Source organism: Heloderma suspectum, chromosome 2 (genome assembly GCF_057233095.1).
Source record: "Heloderma suspectum isolate Gila_16-S chromosome 2, 16-S_ref, whole genome shotgun sequence".
Classification (NCBI taxonomy): domain Eukaryota; kingdom Metazoa; phylum Chordata; class Lepidosauria; order Squamata; family Helodermatidae; genus Heloderma; species Heloderma suspectum.
Window position 1 is genome coordinate 246431336 of NC_139459.1, and position 22734 is coordinate 246454069.

Here is a 22734-nt window from a genome sequence, read left to right on the forward strand (position 1 = left end):
CTAGGAGTAGGAGTGCATTTCAGGGGAGGATGTGGTCTTCCGGTGACCTGACAATGGTACAGTGCATAGGGAGGGAAGAGGGGGGGAAAACCATATAGTGGTCTTCACATTGGTTTTTTTTTTTTTTAGGGCTCTCTAAACAGGTTCCTGGAAATCGAGCAGGGAGGGAAGAGATTAGCATCTTTGTGCTTATTCAGCAGACTCAGTGCTACCTGCTGTATTCACTGCACCTTGTTTCTGTGTTTCCTGCAGCAGGAACGGTTGGCTAGCAAGTTGGATTCTGAGAGATCCGTTTCATTTGAGAACTGAATTTTATACATCTGACAACAATCAGAACCCACAATATTGACCTACAAGAAGTACCTTAAGGGTGCAATCCTATGCATGTTTAGACAGAAAAAATCTCACAACTCCCAGCATACCCCAGCCAGCATAGATTGTGCCCTAAGAGAGGAATGGGATTTCCTCAAGTGCTGTGAGTAGTATTACATAGTACCTTGGTGTTATGGGTATCTCAAGAATGGAAGCAAAAGCAGCCAAAGATATTTTGGTGCCTAGGACAGAAAATCTAAATGATATCCCTTTTCTGGTAAATAACATGGGACACAATCCACCAAAAAACTTTCCCATAGAAGTCATGCTTGAAATGACTTCTACCCATACCCATTTAATTTGAAGAACCTTGGCACTTCTCTGTGGATTGCACCCCACATCTCACCATTTCTATGTCTGACACCATACAAATGGAACACAAAATGTGCCTACTCAAGAGGCCATTTCACCTTCCTTCAGAGGTGGAAACTCTGAAAATTTGACACTGAAAGGGAAGTTGCCAATTTCATCATTCCACAAAATGCCAGGGACAAAAACTTCAACCAAAAATGTAGATGGAATGTCGTCCAAGATTTTATCACATTCTATGACACCACATGATCTAATGAGGCAGCGCATAACAAGGAGGGCTAGGCACTGTGATGCCTGGATCCTGGACTAGGCATGTGGGTGATGCAAAAGCTGATGAAGAAAAGATGTGTTGTCACCAAGTACACATTTCTGCTACCTCCCTCTTACTTCAGTGGACATAGATTGGTAAGATTCCAAGCCAAGAGAGAACATAAGAAGAGTCATGCTGGATCAGATCAAAGGCCTATCCAGCACTCTGTTACGATGGTGGCCAACCAGATGCCAATGGGAAGCCCATAACAGAACATGAATGCAATAGCACCCTCCTGCTCAGGTTCCCCAGCAACTGGTATTGAGAGGCATACTAACTCAGATACTGCAGGTAGCATATATTCATCAGGACTGGTAGCCACTGATAGCCTTACCCTCCATGAAATTATCTAATCCCCTTGTAAAGTTATCCAAGTTGGTAGCCATCACCACGTCTTGTGGTATCGAATTCCATAGCTTCATTATTCACAGTGTGACGAAATGCTGTTCTGAATCTCCCGCCAGTTTCAGTGGATGACCCCGGGTTCTAGTATTGTGAGAGAAATCTTTCTCCCTATCCATTTTCTCTACACTGTGCATAATGTTATACACCTCTATTATGTCCCACCCCTCCTACTCACATTTTTTGTATGTAAAAAGAATACATAGCACATAGAATAAAAAACCACTCCAAACCACAACAGACAACCAGGCATTGCAGATCCAGTTTAAAAAAGAAAAAAGAAAAAATTTAGAATAAGATTTTAAAATGTGAAATGTTTTGGCATAAAATGGCAGTTTCAGTCACAAATGAGAGTATGCTGCAATGCCACTGATAACCTGAGCTGGAACCCATCAGGAAAAGACCAGAAACAAGTCTGGATGCATGACTGCTGGTAGTTTATTGTGGTTTGGAGTAAGCTAAAAAGCCGCAAACAGTGTACAGTAACCTTTCCTTATAGGGGACATGCTCCAGCCCCTTGATCCTTTTCATTGCCCTTTTCTGCATCTTATCCAGCTCTACAATATCCTGTTAAAGGTGTGGTGACCAGAACTGTACACAGCCTCCTATTCCTTTAATGGCACAGGGAAGATCAAGAGGTGCAGCTTCTCCCTCCATTGCGATGGGTGAAATGGCAGCTGCCAAGCTCCTGCTTTTCATGCAAATATTAAAAGCAAAGAAGCCCTGCCCTAGAGAGCACCTCCCAACTCAAGGTGGTCTCCACCCTTCATTGACATGGAAAGACAAGTATATTAATAAGAGGCCATGAAAATTAACTCTACCGTGAATTCCCACTCTTGTCTCCCTATACAGAGCATCTCTTTCTGCATATTGTCCTTGCTGACCTTCACAGCTCTTTCCTGTTGTGCTAAGGAATGGGTGTGCTAGCCAATCTGCAGGTTATCAATGGGAGCCAGCCGGCCAGCCAGCTAGCCTGGAGCTCAGCTGTAGTCGGCTGATTCAGTAAACGAGACAGAGGGAGCATGTCCTGATTTTCAGCTGATAAGAGGACACAAAACATAGGTATCTATAGTATCAAAAGGTGGCCATCCTAGTCATCACATGAGGAAATAGTGTCATAGTGCACGCATGCGTGAGCGCGTACACACACACACACGTTCCTGGAGGACTGGATGAGCCAATACTGTTAAATTCCTTTTGACTTTGACTTTCCTGCAACCATAGCATAATGTCCTATATTCAAGCATGCTTTAGAAGAAGAGCAGAAAAGGAATTATGTTTCCAAACACTGCTGTACTACAAAAGCTGGGTTCCTGTGGATGTTGACTCCCTTTTGCAGCCTTGATACATGCAGGATACAGTCCAACACAGTGTAATGCATGCATAAGCCTGCTGAAATCAATAGGCTTAAGTGCTCTTAACACTCCTTTGAATTGTGGCCACAGTGTTGGTCTTGTTTGGCAGCTCCCGGCAGCCTGGCCAGGAGCAGGCTGTCACAGGAAAACACTGCTTTGTAATCATAGCGAGGAATACTGTACTGTTCCTCTCTCAGCCATCAATGAGTCTGAATAAACACTAGGGAACAGCAACATCTGTTGCCTCCACTCCGAGATCACAGGGCCTGCACTGCAATTCCATCCAGCTGGTTTGCATCCCAGTGTGGATTGCTCACCACAAGGCCTTTTAAAGGCAGGTCACCATTTATAAACTTCAGCAGCAAAGAGCCTATCAGAAGGGGCAGGTAAGCAGGGGTGACATTATGTAGCACATGGAAGATGACTTCACCTGGTCCCTTCCCTTTTTGGTTCCTCCTGCAGCAACCAACCTCAGCGTGACTGAACTGGCTGCAGGCTGGGAGTTTCCCTCCCCCACCTGTTCACTGTTGTGCTATGTTAGCAGGGGGGCCGCTCCAAAGGCCCAGCCTTAACCCTTGCATCAAGGTGTAGATCAGGGGTGGTGGGTGGCTTGTGGCCCCCCAGATGTTTTGTCCTACAACTCCCATCAGCCCTAGCCAGCACAGCCAATGGTGAGGGATCATGGGAGTTGTAGGCCAAAATATTAGGAGGGTCACAGGTTGCCCACTCCTGGCTCAGATGAAAAGATGAAGGAATAGACCAGAAGCAGAAGAGCCTCCATATACCCACCCCAGCACCTTTCATTTAAAAACCTTCCATTATGCAAGCTGAGGGCAGGGCCCACAGTGCACGCAGCCATGTCCCACCAGGCCACTCACTGACCTTGTGAGTCAGGGTGGGTGTCAGGGGTAGGCATGCTTGGGCACCTGCTGAGGCCCACACCCCATGCAGGGGGCCCGTTGCCATTCTCTGGAGCCTTCTGGTCTTCCAGCCCCTCTCCTTTACCGCCACTGCCTGGTCACCTGCTGCCCCCTCCAATCATGCAAGCAATGACCAAAGTGAGGAGAGGGAGCAACAGCATCCATTTCCTTGTGCTCTCCCTCTGGGCAGTTGTGCAGACGGAGAGGGCAAGTGAGAGAGCAGAGGTGCCTTGGAGAGGAGGAGGGCCCACTTAGGGCACCTTGCTCAAGGGCCCCCCAAAACCTGGGACCAGCACTCTTGTGGGTCATGGACTTTCCATTGGCTCAGCTCTTCTTCAGGCCAAGGATGGGCCAATGGGAAAGAAAGGAGCAAGGCCCATGGCCTATCAGGTAACTGCACCACCTAGAAGAACCTGGGTTTTCCTCCTCTGCCCCCTGTCAGGAGGGAGTGATGACAGCTCCAGCCAGTTCTTGTAAGATCAAAGACCTGCCCAAGGAGCCCTGACAAAGGAGGCACTGTGGCTCCTCCATCCCCCAGCCACTTTGAGTGTTCTAGTGTGCGTGTGCCCATCAGATGCCCAGTATAACTGGAAGATAAGTACCATGTTATTGTTAAAATATATGATCACATCTCCCCATTTCAGATGTATTTATAGCCTTGTGAAATGCTCAGATTTGGGGGGCAGGTGTTTCTGCTCAAGAATCCTATGTAAACCTGAAGGGACACAGCATGACCCAGAAGACAATGGGGGGAGAAACCTTGAGGCATATTAAAAAGAGAATCTTAGGATTTCAAAACCACTATTATTATCTTGGGGCTTGTAATTTTGGAACATGTGGGTATGGAAATTCTATAATCATAATTACTTAAGAGGAAACTAGTAGAGGGCAAGAATCCGAATTGATTTCTAGCTCCAGTGACATTTCTGTCTCTGTCTCTCTCTCTCCATCAGGATATCCAAACCAATTCTATTCCTTAACCCATTCTAGAAGTTACATAAAGAGATGAGATCTGCTTGACTTACGGCTTGGTCCATGAATCTTGATGGGTTTGTTAGTGATCAGCGAATGGGAACAGGTTTGACAAACACAGTCCTTGCCACTGAATGTAACTTTGTCTCCAATGGGGAATGGCTTCCTGAAACAAAGGGAAAAAACAGGAAAACATCAGAAACACATTGATTCAAACCACTGTGGGAAGGCTTTAGATACCTACAGGTCCCCTAATTGGTTTGCTGAATTTTTACATTGACTCAACTATCCTGATTCATTCCAGGGACCTTGCCGTCTTTCTGCTTATGGTGGCAAAAGCTGTAATTGCAGCTAGCTATCATTGCAGCTAGCTATCATTCTAAACAAGCCACTAATGGAAAACCAGTGGCTGGCTAAAGTTTGGGATTTATTTATTTTTATGGAAAGATCGATGCATCAGAAGCTGGTTTGCTTGGGGAAATGGAAACCCAAGAATTTGCTGGCAACCTGGTTCTCCTTTGTTACTTTTATGGGTTCTGATGACACACATGTGGACAATTCCTAAATTCCATTCTTTCTGGTTGCATTGAGAGTAAGATATGATGCATGACATAAACTTCATTATTTGTTGAATAGACTAGACGTTGTATAAGGATTCCATGACATTGTCGTCTGTTTTCTTCACCTTTTATTTTTAAAGTCTTATCCCCACCCCACCGCATCCTCATATATTGCTTTTAAACCGTATATTGAAAATTTTAACTAAGCAGAGGGAAAGTAATGTTCTTTCTTTTACTGAGAATATCCTGTGTGTAGTGGATAGAACTCATGGGTCAGGCTGCTTTAAAGGAACATCTACCAATGCTCTATTCCCCAATCTCCCACTGTGGCACCCTGTTTTAATGTTTATAAAACTATGGGACAGATGACCTTGTTTTGCTGCCCCAGGCATCTCCTACTCATGGTGGCTGGTAGGATTCTAGACCTAGCCCAGGAATGAAAGCCTCCAGCCCACAGGTCTACTCCAGCCTGTGAAGGTTCCCCATCCAGCCTGTGCAGACTCCTTGGATTGCCTGGAGGAATCCTTACTGTTATCTGTGATTCCTCTGTGTGCCTCCCCCTCCCAGCTGGCAGAACGAGCAGGGGAATTCTCAGTTATCTCCAGTCACAGATTGGAGATAACGAAGGGATGCAAAAAGTGGGGCCCTTGGCGTGTTGGGAGGATTGGGTGCTCTTTCTCATGTCAGCCAAGTCTGTTTGAGCACCACGTGCTGCCTGCAAGGGGAAGGCGCGTGGTGTACGAACCTGGGGACGTGGCTAGTGCTAGGAGGAGCACCCGCTCTTCCCAGTACCAGCAGAGTCAGTTCCTAATCTGTGTAAATGTCAAGGCCCTTGAGCGAAAGAAACATTGGGAAATGAAGTTCTATGGAGGGGTTAGAGATCTCTAACAAAGATCGCTAATGAAGTGTGCTGAAATAATAGTTCCCAGGAGTCCTTGGAAAATAATTTGGAGCCTAATTCAAACATGTAGTGCAGATGATCCCTTCTTTCATTTCCATTCCAGTGCATGGTCCCTGCCCCCCACCCTGTCATGGGATTGCCCCATTTTTCCTTTTGACATTTCTGTCATTTCATTGCCCCACGTCCCAATCCCTTCTAAAAACAGGAAGTCTAAATCCACACAGGAAGGCAGTACAGTTATGGATGGCACTCCTGATTTTTTGCAGTTGAGCAAATCTTCAGAATTTATCATTTAGCATCAAATATTATGGTTTGTGGTGAAGACCTTGTGATTCCTTACCACGGACTTGAACATTTTGATGCACACATCAATGTTTGCTTCACAGTTATGAAGGATTATGTTTTTTAAAAGTAGAAAAACACCTAATATTGTGAGAGCTAACAGTGCTGCTTTTTGCACGCACACAAGACTGATATGTGTGTGTGCAAAACTAGACACAAGGGCAAGTGAGCAGGAACGCACACCCAAAGGCATCAACAACCACTATATCTTTGGAGACCCCCACATAGACACCAGGGCATGTGAAAACCTGTCTTCCCTGTGCTTCGAAGGTGTCAGGTATGTCATGCAAGGATTGTTGGAAGATATGAGTTAAAAGGACAGTGGGATTTTTCTTGGGCTCCTTTTCCCTGACACCTACAAATACAAGGAAAATGGTGGTGGGGGGGAAGAACTATTGTGTGAGGACCCCTATAATTTTAGCAATGGCTGTCAATAGGCAAGTTTTCATGCCCAGGTATATACTACAGTATATACTACTGTTTTTCAGCCATGGGAAGATTCTTTCTTTCTCTCTCTCTCTCTCACACACACACACACACACACTGCTATTTGCCTGTGGATACATGGCCTAGGTGCATGCTTGTATAATCAGTTTAGTTCCTGTGGGAATCAACTACCTCATCACAGTAGGATTTGACATCTCAAGCAGCAGCTCTACTCTCTCCTCCCTCCCTGCTGCTCCCCATCCCAATTTGATTATGTAAGGAAGATACTACATTTCTGAGCATCCCATGAAAGGCTGTGGGGAAGTACTACAATGAAAAATTTTCTTGGGGATACAAATTCAGAATCATTTAATACTGATCAGCGCACTTGAACCACCTCTTTCTACTTTCAATCAAACTGGTTAAAGACTAGCAAGATAGCATCACCATTACCATCATGGTTATTTATAATAATAGTTCTACACCCCATAGTAAATGTGTGGACTGAGGATTTTAATCTGGGTTTGTGACAGTAAGAACAAAGTGGTGATTATTCCAAATGCATTACACTGGGGTTGGATGCTCTTTTGTATATTGAGGAATGCAAAGTACCTACTCCTGTTCATAAAACAGGTTACTGGAGAAGTTAATTGGGGTATTTGGAAACATTAACTGGGGGAAGAGGTGATATAGCTTGCAGCCAAGGTGATGCCATTGAGGAGAAGAGAAAGATCTGTATCCCTCATCTACAAAAGGGGGCATATGTGAACACACCCTGAACATATATGCCTGCAGGATTTTCAGTTCAATGTAACAAACATATTAGGCAGGGTAGTGGGACTTGTATTGAATGCCAACTTTGCAACCTGGGAAACAGCTGATTTGTTTCTACTGGGTGGAGATCACAGAGAAGAGAAACAAGTTCTCAGGATGCAAGATTGAATTTGTTGTAAGAAGCCCAACACGTTTTGGCCTCTTTTTTAATTATTATTTTAGGCCTTCTTCAGGGCTAAAGAAAAAAGTCTGCAGAATGTTTTCAGCAAAGGATTGTCTCCTGTGTCAAACTGCTGGTGATTGACACAGGAGACAATCCTTTGCTGAAAACGTTCTGTAGACTTTTTTCTTTACCTCCCGAAGAAGGCCTAAATTAAGAAAAAAAGGCCAAAGTGCGTTGGACTTCGTACAATACATTCAATTTTGCATCCTGAGAACTTGATTCTCTTCTTTGTGATCTAGTTTGGTTGCTCACTTCCTTCTGTTTTCTACTGGGCGGAGACAATGGTCCCCATCCCAAGAAGCTTTAAGCAAAGGAGGCTGTATATATAGAAAGAAATGAAGTTACAAGCGAGGTCTCAAATCCTGGACAAACACCAGCTCCATCCCTTATGCCATCATGACAGCTGATCAGTCCAGGCTGAAGCAGCCTTTGGAAAGTGACCCACAGGCTACAATGACAGGCAGTGATGCAGCTAGGCCCGGATCTCAGGGCTGAAGCCCAGGGCTCTGCAGTCCAGAGGGGCCCAAATGGCCATCCAAACAGCAGGTGATGGGGGGCAGCAGCAAACAGGCCTGGCTGGCATAGGCATGCTGGGGCCAATGCTGCTGGCCACAGCATCCTTTCTTCTTATTTTTAGAAACATTTTATAGTGGGGGTGGGGTGGGGTGGCCAGCCAGATGCTCATTTCATCATTTGTACTTTAAAAAAAATATTATCCTTTTCTACAACATGATGGCGCTTATTCCCAAATAAATGTGTTTAGCAGCAGAATGAGACTCCCTGATGATGGAGGTATCTAGTACACTGTCTTGTCCAGTTCTATGGGGTGAGTTTCAGTTGCTGAGGCCAGGTGACGTGGACAGAGCCCTAGAATCTCTGCATCTAACCAAGTGCGCTCTTGGCCCTTGCCCATCTTGGCGGATTACCGCCCGTAGGTTTGGCCCGAGGACACAGATCCAGGAAGCGATTGGCCAACTACCAATCTCTTTAAAAGAGAGAAGGGTTCAGCCTCTTCTGAAGAAGGAGCGGCTGGATCTGGATCTTCCACTTTGGGGGCATGGTGCCTGAGCAGGTGGTTGCTGGTCAACGTCAGGCACTTCTGGATGGAACTGATTATCTGGATCCGTTTCAATCAGGTTTTAGGCCTGGTTTCAGAGTGGAGACTGCCTTGGTCGCCCAGTGGGATGAACTTTGCCGGGAGAAAGGTGGCAGGGGTGCATCCCTGTTGGTTCCCCTAGCAGCTTTCAGTACTGTTGACTATGTATCCTTTCGGAGGAGGCAGTCTGAATTGGGAGCGGGAGGCACTGTTTTACCGTGGTTTCATTCTTATTTAGACAGCTGATTCCCTCCCCAGCTGCATCACTGCTGAAAGGACTCTCCAAACTGTACATGCTTCCTTGATCTCCTCAGAGTTGTAACCTGAGCAACAAATCCACCTTGCTCAACGTGCATCTGTGTCTCCGTCTTGCCCAGCATCCATCTTGACCTGCATGTGTGCCTCACTTTGGCTTGCTCAGCTATTGCCTCACACAATACTGGAACAACGGGGGGCTGGCTCATGCACTACCCGCAGTGTCATAGCTGCTTGCATAGCTTTCTTAATGCTGGAAGGAATCTGTCTGCAGGTGGGGCGAAGGGTATGGGGTTACTTCCCACACCAGTTCCACCCTACCCGAGAGGCTGGTGACACTGCACTAACAAAGACCATTAGAGCAACCAGAAGGGCACCAGACTTGGTGCAGCGTGGGTGGAACAAACTCCATAATATAGCTACAATGTTCCAACAGTGGTGGGGGCAGGGCTGTGTGGGTGTGTGTATGCATTTGCTCTAAAGCTCATGGGCTAATTTCAGACTGGCTTTTCTTGTCACTCACGTACACCCATCTTTCATTTTAGTGCTCCCCTAATGCACTCCCAAGGCTCTGAATGACAAAATAATAGACCTGTGCTGCCAGAATATTTCTGAGGCCTAGAGAAGCTCATAGCTGACAAAACCTTCACTACTCCCTTGAGATATTACTAATCCTGCCCCCCTGCACATTTGCAGGGGAAGTCCATCCACTCTCAGATTAATGATAAGATTGTCACACAATGTGACATCTGTCTACCAGAATTAACCCTACCCTTCCTTAACATGCTCTTAACCCCATTACTGTGGCACAATAATTGTCATAGAGCCTGCATAATGATATCCACACGTGTGTGCTTTTGATTGCACAGACATTCACCATTCCAAGAATGTGTACAGACATTTCATATTATTTTAGAGCAAGGGTGGGGAACATCAGGCCCCTGGGCCAAATCCAGCTCTCCTGGGGTCCCAATCTGGCCCTCTGGGGCTTCCCAGATGGCCACTCCTTCTCCTGGCCCTACCCCCTTTCCCCCAACCACTGACAGTGGGGCAGTTCCCTGGCTTTTATGCGGCTTTTTCTCCATTCCAAAAGGCCAAAATGCCTCTCCTAAGGCTTAGGTACTGGCAGTGAGAGCTTTAAGCTACAGTATGCTGGCATTAGTTTGTATCCCCCCCCCTTTGCTTTTGGTCCTGCCCACCACTGGAATGCAGCCCAAGAGCTTCTCTGAAATAGAATTTGGGTCCTGGGCTGAAAGAGGTTCCTAAACCCTGTTTTAGAGGAACAATAGCACACATGTCACTTTTCTTTGTTGCCAAGGATGGAGGCATCTTCCCACCAGGCCACGATACCTCATGTTGTGGGAAAGCCTCATTTTTCCAGCACTCAAGTAGCAATTTGGAGTTGCTGGTTAATGGTCATCCTCCCTGGCAACTGTCTCCATTGCCTCAAGGACTTCTGTCATTGTACAGTTGTCATGGGAGCCTATTGGATATTAACTTGACATCACTGGTGATAAGGGCCACCATGTGTCCCTCCCCTCATGCCTTCGCAATTTCCGATCCCCCCCCCCCAGATTTGTTTTATAGTGGGGATTTTTAAAAATCCTTTCCAGAGTGACAGCTTAACCCAGGGACATGGACGGATGGACACACACACACACACACACACACACACACACACAGGCTTTTCATCAAAGCAAGACTATTTCCCCTTCCCCACTACTGAGGGTGAACCCATAATGCTGTCCTTCTGCCAGCAGGCAAATGCATTTTTATTCATACAGGTCTTTGGCATGTCAGCTGGTCTGCTGTTTAATGGGGTTTGACTGGTTGGGTGCTAGCTATGTCTTTTATTGCTGCATTTTAATTGTATTTTTAATTGATTGTTTTTATATTATGTTTTAACCGGGGTTTTGTTTTAATCTCTGTTTTATTATTGTTAGCCCTCTGGAATGCTATTTTTGGTGGAAAGGTGGGATATACACTTCTTAAGTAATAAATGAGCAAACCCCAGCGGAATCATGCTTGGCGGATTCACCTGTCTGTTCCTACCCCCATCCAGATGGTGCCTTCCAAACACAGAGTTCAGTTGAGTGCTAAGCCCCCCTGGTTTGAGACACCCCTCCTGGTGCCCCATAAAGTGACAGGAAATAGAAGAGAGCGTGGTGGATATGCTGCAGGTTTCCACCATCCCAGCATGGGTTCAAGTGCCTGGAGCATCCTGTTCAGCCTCCCCGGCTTGCAGCAGGTTCACGCCTCCCCATCGGACGGCCGACTCACCTGCACATGCTGCACACAAAGCATTTAGGGTGGTAAGTCCGGCCCAAGGCTGAGATAACCTCTCCAGTGATGAAGTCCCGGCAACTGTCGCAGCGGGTGCCGTAGAGCTGCTGATAGTCGCGGGTGCAGAGGTATTCCCCATTTTTGAAGAAGAAGCCAGACTGAGCTAGGTCACAGCCACACACTGCAGAGGGGTGCAAGCACACACAGAGATAGACGCGTCAGTCCTTCGGTCATCTGAATTGGGTTTCCCACAAAAAAGACAGGGCTTCAATAGCGGTCATGCATCCCTGCACATACGGGCCAGGGAGGCCCATTTGGCCAAGTATCCCTGACCTGTATGCCCTGTGTGTGCGCCTGCCATTCAGCAACGTGACTCCACTGTTGTAGCGTTTTCACTGGCTTCCGGCTTGTTTCCAGGCTCAATTCAAAGGGTTGTCATTAACATTACCCCCTAAGGGCGCTATCTTATGCATGTTTAGACAGAAAGATACTCTCACGGCTCCCAGCATTCCCCCAGCCAGCATGGCTGGCTAGGGGAATGCTTGGAGTTGTGGGACTTTTTTTCTGTCTAAACATGCATAAGTTTGTGCCCCACATTTATTTATTTATTTATTTATTTATTGCATTTATACCCCACCTTTTTTCCTCTTGCAAGGAACCCAAGGCGGCTTACATTATCCTCCTCCTCTCCGTTGTATCCTCACAACAACAACCCTGTGAGGTAGGTTGGGCTGAGAGTCTGGGACTGGCCCAAAGTCACCCAGTGAGCTTCCATGGCCAAGTAGGGACTAGAACCCGGATCTCCCGGCTCCCAGTCCAGCACTGTCATCACTACACTACTTGGCTTAGGAACTAGGGTACCTAAAGGGCTCTCTCACCATATGAGTCTGCTTATTCTCTGAAGATGCCCTGTTGCTTATCTAACCAATAACTAAGGCTTGATAGTGGGAAGGGGATTGTCTTTCCTACTGTCTTGTCTAGGCTTTGGTATGCCCTTCCCTAGGAGATACGTTTGGCTCCCTCCCTGATGACATCCTGCTCAAGACTGAACGCTTTTTTGTTCTGGTTTGCCTTCAGTCCATTTGATTTCTGTCTCCTTATTTCTTTTATCTGCTCCCTCACTGCTATTTTATTTATATTATCCCATGTCTTGTTCTTTTCTTTTCTTTTAGTTTTTAGCCTATATATTTTATGAAGAGTTTTGTAAAAAAATTGTGTGTTGTGCACTGCCTCACAGGAAGGAATAGCTACTGATTGTGTTTGTAGAGCACCATTTTATTCATACGTTACTCCAGCTAATTGTATAGAGAAGGGCTTGTGTATAGGAGAAGGGTTCCGTGTGAACCAGCCCTGAGAAAACGTATTGTAGAGGAGTCCACACACAGTAATAGTGGCAGTAGGCGGATCCTTCTGTAAGCCTGATTCTACAATATTGGAAGATGACTGGCAGCTGGATGAATGGACTCCTCTGAAAAGCTTTGTGTGCAAGGCACTAGGAGAGCTCTGTCAGTGGCATCAGAACTGTGTTGCTCCATTTACACACTCGCACGCAAGTCATCACTAGATATTGACGAACATACACGTGCCTGAACCAGGCTTGAATCTCTCTGTCACAACTGTCTAAACCCCTTCACTGGGAATGTAAGACTGAGAACTTCTTCCGTGGACAGTTAGGATGGATCCCTTCCTTCTTCATGATGTCCACTAGTCCTGCCCTTAAAAACAAACAAAAGAAACTAGAGGGCAGATCGCTTCTTTCAGCCCCACAAGATGTCACTGTTGGGTTGCTGGCAAGGTGCAGCAAAAACAAAGTAAGGCACAGCTCCCTTTTGGGAAGATTTGGGCTCTGCTGAGAAAAAGCTTGGCTGCTGCTTAGGGGAATTGTCTGTGAGCCTTGGTGCATGGAGGCAACAGACTGTGCCCTCTTGGACTGAGTATTAGCAGGCCACAAGATGCTACCTGGACAGAGTGGCCTGGCAGAGGGAAGCCTGCCCTCTGCTGAGGCAATGGTTGAGTCACAGCAATGTCATCCATTCTGCTTCCCAGGCCGACACTGGTGCATCATATCATTAGTGGTTGCTGCCGCCACAGGAAAGAACAGAAAACATAGGCAGCGGGGTTCCTCTTCTTCTGACACAACAGTGCCTGAAATGCCTCAGTGAGGCAACTGAAATAAAACTCATTTTGACATGAGGTGGACAAACGGCTCACTTACAGACCCACTAAAAGAAGGGAAGGTCTGAACTGCAGCTTTTGAATTGGTCTGCCCCTTTTGAGGCAGCTCTGTAGGCAGCAGACCTACCAGAGTGTTTTGTGCCTTAGCAAGGTGGTCAGCTGACCTACCAGAGTGTTATGTGCCTTAGCAAGGTGGTCAGCTGACCTACCAGAGTGTTATGTGCCTTAGCAAGGTGGTCAGCTGACCTACAGGAGCCAATCATGTGACCCGATCAGCTGACATGTAGAACCATCCCGTGGGTAGGCTTTGGGTGCAGCCAGGGCAGGATCAGGGAGATACAAGGGGGGCATTAAAATATGTATTGTTATAAACTGCTTGGGCTGAAGCTTTCGATCAAGTGATGAGGGAACATGGTAGTGAGATAACAGGGATCTCATTCTGAGCCCCTTTCTGTAGAGCTGCCAAGCAAGGGGTGGGTCTTTTAGCAGGGCTGGCATCAAGGCTAGGCATGGTTGGGCAACTGCCAGGGCCCACACCCCAGCAGGGCCCCATTGACAAGAGCCCCCTGGAGTCGCTCCTCCTCTTCACCACTGCAACCTGCTTTTTCACCTGCCTCTTGCTCTGGCCCAGGCAGAGGCGGTGGTGAGGAGGAGGAGCAGGAGATGCCACTGCCTGGCTGCTCTCTGGTTCTCTGCCTGTCAAGCAAGCAAGTGGTGGCCATGATGAGAAAGAGGAGGCAGAGCAAGAGCATCTGGCGACAATGGTGGTGAGAAGGTAGCCTCACTGAGGGAGGGGTCCACTGAGGTTGCCTTGCCCATCACTGCCTTTTAGGTCTCATCATGCACAAATCATCACAGCATTTTAGTCCAAATTGTGAATTGCTGTGGCCCTGGGTAATCGTGGTCAGACTTAACTATAGCAGGTCTGTGAGAGTGAAGCAGCAAGAGCCATGAGAGACATACAGCCTAATCTGATGCAAAGTTATGTGCAGCTGCACCTATCGATTTTGACGGACTTAGGTGTGCCTAAGCCTACATAGGACTGGGTTATCCACGAGACAGAGGGGTTGAAATCAAATTGGGTTGTGTGAACACACACACAGAGAGAAGATGAGGCTGCATGGGGTGGGGAACTATGAGGAGAAAGATTGGAACAAGGATTTCCTTTCACTTTGGAAGCAGATGGAGAACACAGCCAAGTTCTGGTGGTTCTGCATTCCTTTTGAAGCTAGAGACACTCTGAGCTCTTTGTCTGGCGGCATAGTCTACACAAAACTCCAGGGGGCTGGAGACGCAGGTTTCCCCTGTGGAGTTCTGGGAGCCAGCAAGGGGGTGAGCAGAGTGTGACAGGTGGACATAGCAGCATATGCGTCTTGCTAGGTTCTTTCTTTGTAGAAGCATGCAGGTGCTTCCAGATATGGTGTCTTTTATAGGGTTGCCAGGTTGTAGCCCACTGAACCGATCCAGATGCAGCCTTGAGCATGACTGATGCACCAGGAGATTGTCTAGGTGCTGAAAACCCTGCTCGTTCCTTCCCTGGCCCTCTGTTCATCTCCCTCCTTGGCCTGCTTTGTAAGCAGGACTTTAATATTGCCCCACAGCAGGAAAGGGAGGAGTGTAAGTGGGAGAACTGGGAAAGAAGATGTGGGAGTTGTTCATCTTGAAGGTAAAATGGTTAGTCAGGTTCTCTGGGTTATGACCTGCAAAATATTTGCAAAAGACTATTTCTCTAAATGTAAGCCTTGGTCCCCACACATTCACATCACTGACGTCTGTGTTGATTAGTCCACATGGACTAGCACAGGAATGGGGAACCTTAGGCCTGGGGGCCAAATCTGGCCTTCTATCATGGCCTAGATGGCCTCAACCTCTTTTTCCCAAACACGGATCAGCAGTTTTTCCCCATTGTAAAAGGTTGAAATGCCTCTCCAAAGGCTTAGTTACTGGCAACAACAGCTTTAATCTAAAATATGCTAATATAGGGATTTATTTTTGTATTTTGGCCCTCCTCCCTTTTGCCTTTGACCTCACTCCCTTTGCTTTCGACCCCGCTCCACCCCTGGAATGCAGCTCCTGAGAGTATCTCTGAAACTGAATTCAGCTTTTGGGCTGAAAGAGGTGCCCCACCCTTGGACTAGGGGGGTCATTCACCATGAGTGTTACAGCTGTGCTGCGATCATGCCAGAGCAGTCACAGTAATGCTATACCCCCTGTAACAGGAAGGATTTATTCTATTAAGTACTTCCTGTTCCCCGCTGTGGTCACTACTTAGATCAGGGGAGGGCAATCTCCAGCCTGCAAGCCTAATCCAGCCCATGCTGGGGACCAATCCAGTCCGTGAAGGGTTGAGCAGCCTGTGTGGGCCCTGCCCCTTGCCTTCCCTAAGACTTCCCCCTCCCTAAGCCCCACCCTCTGAGGGTATGCCGTGCAAGGGGGAATCCCTTTGTTATCTCTGATCAGAGACATCCCATCAGACAGATCGGAAATAAGATGGGAGTTCCCCTGCACCACTTCCTGCAGTGCTTGCACCCAGATTGGGATGTGAATGGCATGGGAAGAAGGAGCTTGACTCAGCCAGGGCTTGCAGGAGCCAGCTCCTGCAAGTCCTGACTGAGTTCCTTCCTGTGTCGCTTGGCCCAACTTGGTTGGGGCTTGCAGGAACCCTCTGGCAGAGATCACAACACTTCCAAGTTTGGTACACCATCTAGTAAATTCTTAGAAATACATTTGTAGTTGTAGTATAAGGGCATCTGTTTTTCAGAAAGGTGCGAGACAATTGGCTTGGCACATGAACAAATGTTCTTAGAAGCCATTTTCTACATTGCCTCTCCATGCAAATACTCAAGAGTTTTAGTCTAAGCCATGGGGCATGGTCGGCTTTCACGATCCGAAGGCATCACAATTCAATCCATTCATCCTTTGGCACTTTGCTGATTTTGGCACTCTCTCCTGTTGTATTTCAAGCAACATGCTTTGCAACCCTACTCAAGGCCCTTCTCGTGGATCAGCTTTCATCGCATGGCCCTCAGCATTCAAGAAAGGAGCCTTATACTCACTCATTGCTGTTTGCCAAGACCATCCATTTAGATTTAGGGCTGGGTTAGTTGTGCTGCAGTAACAATGGCTACTCAGGATCGTTAAGGTCAAACCAGTTCCTGCATGCGCAGTGCTGTGTAGGATGTAGATCTTCCTGCACTGTACAAACAAGAAGTAGCATGATTCTGCTTCAAGGGGTAGACACATCCAGGGAAACTCTGTTTTTAGTACCCTGGAGGCCAAGAATATGGCCTGCAAGAACCCAGTGAAGGGCACCTCTGTCCAAAGGGAAAGGACAGGGACACTGGTCAGAAAAATGTACCTGACTATAGTGTGGGCCAAACTAACTGCCATACATCTCAGGACAGAGATGTACATGCTGGCCCATCTTTCCTGCCCTCACCAGCAAATAGGAGAGGGAGGAAGCATGGTGCAGGGTGGAGTGGGGATCAAACTGGTATAGTGATATCTGCAGTGGAAGACATGGTGGCATTTCTTGTGATCAGCTGCCTGAGTAGAAGAAGAGCGGCTGGAGTTCTACCCGCAGTGAAGAGCAACTTAAGCTGCTGCTGTCCTGAATTGCAGTGGACACAAAACTGCTGAGAGGTAAGTAGGAGCTGGAGTCAGACAGGAGGTAAGGAAGACTATGGATCATAGTCCATAGAGTCTGAAGACCTTTCCTTAGGGTTTGAAGAGTTAAGCATGCCCCATTTCTTTGGTTTGTATTTTTCCTAGCGAACATCTAGACTGGTGAACCATACCGCTCCACCTTGCTTATTTCAGGGCAATAACGTTGCTGTACCTGTTCCCTTTAGGAATCAACATATTAGTGTTAACACTTTAAATTTATGTATTGTCCATCATGTGTTATTTCCACTTAGTCCCAACTGGTTGTCTTAATGATGATGGTTATGTTCTCATTTTTCTGCCCATCAGTTTAAACTGCTTTGTTGCCCCTCCCACCAGCCTTTGACCTACAGGGTGACCCAATCTTCACCTACAGTGAGTTTGCCAACTTTAGAGCTGTTTCCCATCATCCTTTGTTTCCTAAGCCCTCCTGTCATTCCTGTGGCTTCTTAACTGCCACACGCACTGTTGGGCGTCTTCTGAGAACACGTTGCGTTTCGCAGAGAATTGACTCTCACGAATTACTGAAGTTCATCCCTGCCCTACTGATGAAAAGGTGAATGGGGAGGAGCAAAGCAGAGATGCTGTAAAAGCTAATGGCCCGGAACGGATGTGAAAGGGCTCCTTAATACATTTATGGAAACAGCTGCTCCTAACCAGATCTATAAATTGTACCATGTGAATTACCAGAGATTGGTACTGCTGCCCGTTAATTCCCACTCTCATCATTTCACACTAAGCAGTGAGCAAGTTTTTCTTGCTGTGTCCTGTACTTCACTGTGTTTATGTCTGTCATCACAGCACACAAGGCCCTGTATGGCAAGGCTGCTATTTAAATACTGTACACACCAGCGGTGTAGTGGTGGCGGGTCACACCGGGGCGTTGCTCCGGCACTTTTTTTTGAAACAAGCCCCCAGCCGGGCCGCAGTCTGCAAGGGAAGGAGGAGGGGACAGAGGGGGTGTGGGTGGCTGCCTCTTGGCTGCTGGCCAGACAAAGGGAGCAAGCAAGTGAGAGAGGGAGCCTGAGGGAGCTCTGCAGCCTCCCCCGCCAGCTCTTGGCTTCTCCTGCCGCCCCTGCTCCGTGCCTGCGCGCCCGGCGCTGCCCTCATCTCCTGCAACTCCGGCCAACCGTTCAGGGCTGCTGCTGCTGGCCATGGCAACAGCGGGGGATGGGGGTGCTGCTGCCACCATTATTTACTTATGGGGCAGGGCAGATGGCTGATTTGTGCCTGTTTTTAGGATTTATCACACAGTCCTACGCATGTTTACTCAGAAGTCAGTCCCTCTATGTTCAATTGTTAATTGGGCTTTCTCCCAGGTAAGTGTGCGTAGGACTGCAGCCTTAGCTGTCTTCCCAAGATCTCTTAATCTATAGAGTAAATTAAAGTAAATTTAATTCGAAATAAAGATCCATTGGACTGCACTGTTAATTCTTGAACATTACTTTCTACAGTAAACAGAATTACCAGATGCAACCTGCTCTGTCAGCTACAATTTTTGGTACAAGGTTGGCATGTATCTGGGCAAACAAACCCTGGCGGAGGGAAACAGAAAAGAATCGGTTGGGGGGAGAGGAGAAAGAAGGTAGGTGTGCGTGTGTATGTATGTGTGTTTCAATCCAGCTGGGTGTGTAGACATTTCTGTTGTGGGATGGGAGAGATATAATGAAGGCGTTTAGGAAAGGCTAATGGGTAATGTTGGGGTGCCAAGGGCGTGAGCAAGGGGGCTGTTTAAATGAGAAGAGATCTGTCCATGAGGGCTGAGTTGAGAGGGTGAAGCTTCCCTGGAGTATCATATTTTGAAAATCTAAAATGTTTGTGTATGAGTGAGTGAGTGAGTGAGTGAATGAGCGAGTGAAAAAGATTAACACCCCTGCATTTTTTTCTCAGACTCCAGTTGAAATACCCCTGCCTTGCTCTCAGCTGCACTCTTTCTGGATCCCAGTTGAAGGCTGTACATCTTACAATGTTGTACACTCTTAGAAGGGGGTGTGGCTGTGGCTGTCACGAAGGGACCCTGCACTTCTGAATTTGCCACTACACTATTGGTATACACACACACACCCTGCCTATTAGGGTACAGACGGACCACACACATTATGGTTTATATTAGTTTAACAGCCATGGCTTTCCCCAAAGAACCCTGGGAACTGTAGTTTGATAAGGATGCTGATAATTCTGTTAATCATACCTAGATCCTTAGGGATCTCTAGATCTGTTAATGTTCTGTAGATCACTTCATGGAATTACAGCTTTGGGGAGAAAGAATGACGATTAAATGAGCTTAAATCTGTGATACACATATACCCACACCTCCCATCACTGCAAGAACCTTTTGCCCTTACACAAATTCAGCTGTCCCTCATGGATTCAATTGTGTTCTCAATACAGCTGCAATTCCACCTTCAGGTTAAGGGGATTTGTGTTTCTCTTGCATTCTGTATTCACAATTTCCCCTTATGACCCTTGTCAGAGTGGGTAAGAAAGGTCCAGGAGTGAAAGGCCCCATGCAGTGGCATCCCTTGAATCTCCTAATTTCTCCATCCTTCTTTCCTCCAGGTTTGGAATAGAGCCAGGAAAGAGAGCCATTAGGGTTGCCAAAATAAGCTTCAATATAAGGAACAGATTGTGAGACAGTATGAAAATGACAAATTATGGTGGCTTCTCAGCTCTAGGTTTTTCCTGAATGAAATAGATTATTTAGATTCATTGCATCCTGGCTTCAGGCCCAGTTTTGGGATTGAGACAACCTTGGTGCAGGACCTACACCAGGAACTGGACAACTGGAGAACATCCCTGTTGCTTTTGCTGGACCTCTCAGTGGTTCTGAATACTATTGTCTATCATGGTATCTGTAACATATGCTTGTTATATTAATGTATATGCTTGCATTGTTAAGTGTAACCCAGGTAAGTTAGGGTTAAAAGAACATTTGGGAGTGAGTGAAAGGTGGGAGGGGCTTCTGCGCACACGTGTGCATGAGTGCGCATGTGGATTCTGAGGTTTTAAAAGGAGAGAGCTGACAGTTAGTTAGACAGTTAGGGCCTCAGGGATTGAAGAAGCTACGTCTAGTTAGTGGGATTTTAGGAATAGGGTTTAGAAGGGGTAGAGCAGACAGGTACGTTAAGACCAGGCATAGAGTGATTAATAATAATATAGAACTCTTCTTGTGTTAAATATATTTTTATTAGTTTGTTTTTAACTTCAAAATCCCACATGTTGGTTTGTCTTATTGCTCTGCCATTGGAAAACATATTTCCTTGTTACTTCTTCTGTATTAATTTTTGTGAACTGTCCAGGGAGCTTCGGCTATTGGGTGGCATAGAAATAAATAAATAGACAGACAGACAGATATATTGGGTGTCTCCTTTAACCCAGAGAGTAAAAAGGGCTGAAGCTTTGTGTGTCAGTGAAGACAACTGACAAAAGTGGAGGGAGACGTCCTGAGGGGTTTTTCAGTTTCAACAGGTGGAACCTGGAAAAGGTATAACCACAGGCAGGAACATCACAGTGTCTTTCTAGACCAGCTCACAGGAATGGGACTTGAGGGCATGGAATTATGGTGGCTTCAGTACTTCCTGGAGGGCTGGCTTCAGAAAGTAGTCCTGGAGGACTTCTACTCGATGCCTTGGATGCCCAGGTCTCCGCTATGGCCAGCAGCGCCTTTGCCCAGCTGAGGCTGGTGCACCAAGGATGTCCACTCCTGGAGAATGCAGATCTGGCCAGAGTGATACCTGCCTTAATCACATCACATCTGGATTACTGCAATGCGCTCTACATAGGGCTGCCTTTGAAGAGTATTTGGAAATTACAGTTGGTCCAGAATGCTGCTGTCTGATTGTTAACAGGGCTGCGTACAAGGAACATGTAGTTCCCTTGTTGAAACAGCTGCACCGCCTTCCAATTTGTTTCTGGGTACAATTCAAAGTGCTGGTTGATGACCTTTAAAGCCCTGGATAGTTTAAGGACCAGGGTGTCTGAAGGACGACCTTCTCCCATATGACCCTGCCCGCCTATTGAGGTAATCTTAGAAGGCCCTCTTGTATGTCTTGACACACCCAGAGATGCACTTATTTGGGATTAGGGAGAGGGCCTTTTCGGTGTGGCTGTGCCAAGGCTTTGGAATTCCTTTCTGAGGGAGGCCATCTCACTTCTTCATGAATGACCTCCTTCCTTTTCAGGAAAGCATTTTGTATGTATCTTTAACTTGCTGTTTTTAATCTGCCTTCATTTTTTGAATATATAAAATATTTTGAGGGCTTGTGCAGAGTTATTTTTTGCTGCTGTTCCCATGTTTTCATGCTTAGGGTTTGTCTTGTAAATCAAAAGGATCTTTAAGTTGCTTATTTTTGTTGTAAGCCAATGTGAACTCCTAAGAGATAAGGTGGAGTTTAAATATTTCAAAAGAATTTTAATTCATTCATTCATTTAAAATATTGATATACCCACCCTTCAATCACAGGGTGGTGTAGAAAATGCATTAAAACAAGAATTCAAATGAAACAGCAGTAGCAGCAGCAACAACAAATCTACCAAGCTAGGTATTAAAATAATCAAATGATAGGTACACACATAAATACATACCTAAATAATGTGTGTGGCCACACCCCTGGTGTCATCTGGTTCCTACCCAAAGCACTGTCTGAAGTTCCAACTGGCGCTTCAGCTGGGGTCTGGTTTCACTACATGTAGGCCTTCCTCAGGTGGGGAAAGCTCAAACGCAGCAAAGCTGCCCTGGCTCAGTCAGGGCTGCTTCGCCTGTGCCACACCCTCCCCAATGGGGAAAGGTGCAGTGCTGGCGAAGCCACCCCAACCAAGAGGCAGCTGGGGTGCTTCTCTCAGCAACTCCTCCCCCCACCACTTGCATCCCTGCTGTTAACTCCAATCTGTGACTGGAGATAACAGCAGTGATTCCTCCAGGAGGCAGGGCTTGGAGGCCAAGTCCCACCCCCTGGAGAAACCCAAGGAGGAAACCAAGGAGGCTCAGCAGGCCGAATTGGGAACCTCTGCAGGCCAGATTAGGCTCGTGGGCTGGATATTTCCCATCCTTGCCCTATACTATGCTTGTCACAACCTCCAGCTTGATTCTGGTGAGAGGATCTATCCTGTTGCTACCATTGTCAACATTTCAGTGTTGCTGTGTCTCTCAAAAGATTAGTAGTGGTAGCCAAGCTGTCTTTCACCTATTCTCCTTATTGGGGAAACTCTGATAAGCTTACAGACCCAAAGGTCCATGGAAAATAGTTTCATAACCACTGGTCTATCATATCTGAGAGTATTTGGTCAGTGGTATGCAATAATATTTAATAGTAGATAGTGCTTGATAAGTTGACATGCAATGTTCTATCTTATAGAATTTGATAGATAACACACAATAATAGTTGGTATCTGTC

At 46.7% G+C, this 22734-nt stretch overlaps 1 protein-coding gene across 1 annotated transcript in view; it reads right to left on the reverse strand.

Annotated features, from left to right (window-relative positions):
• ABLIM3 (actin binding LIM protein family member 3) overlaps positions 1–22734 on the reverse strand; it is a 115038-nt gene that overhangs the window by 58827 nt on the left and 33477 nt on the right. The window contains exons 3-4 of the mRNA XM_084838677.1: positions 11501–11684; positions 4697–4809 (exon numbers count right to left, since the gene is read on the reverse strand). Of these exons, the coding sequence (XP_084694803.1) occupies positions 4697–4809; positions 11501–11684 (297 nt within the window). The remainder of the gene's footprint in view (positions 1–4696; positions 4810–11500; positions 11685–22734) is intronic.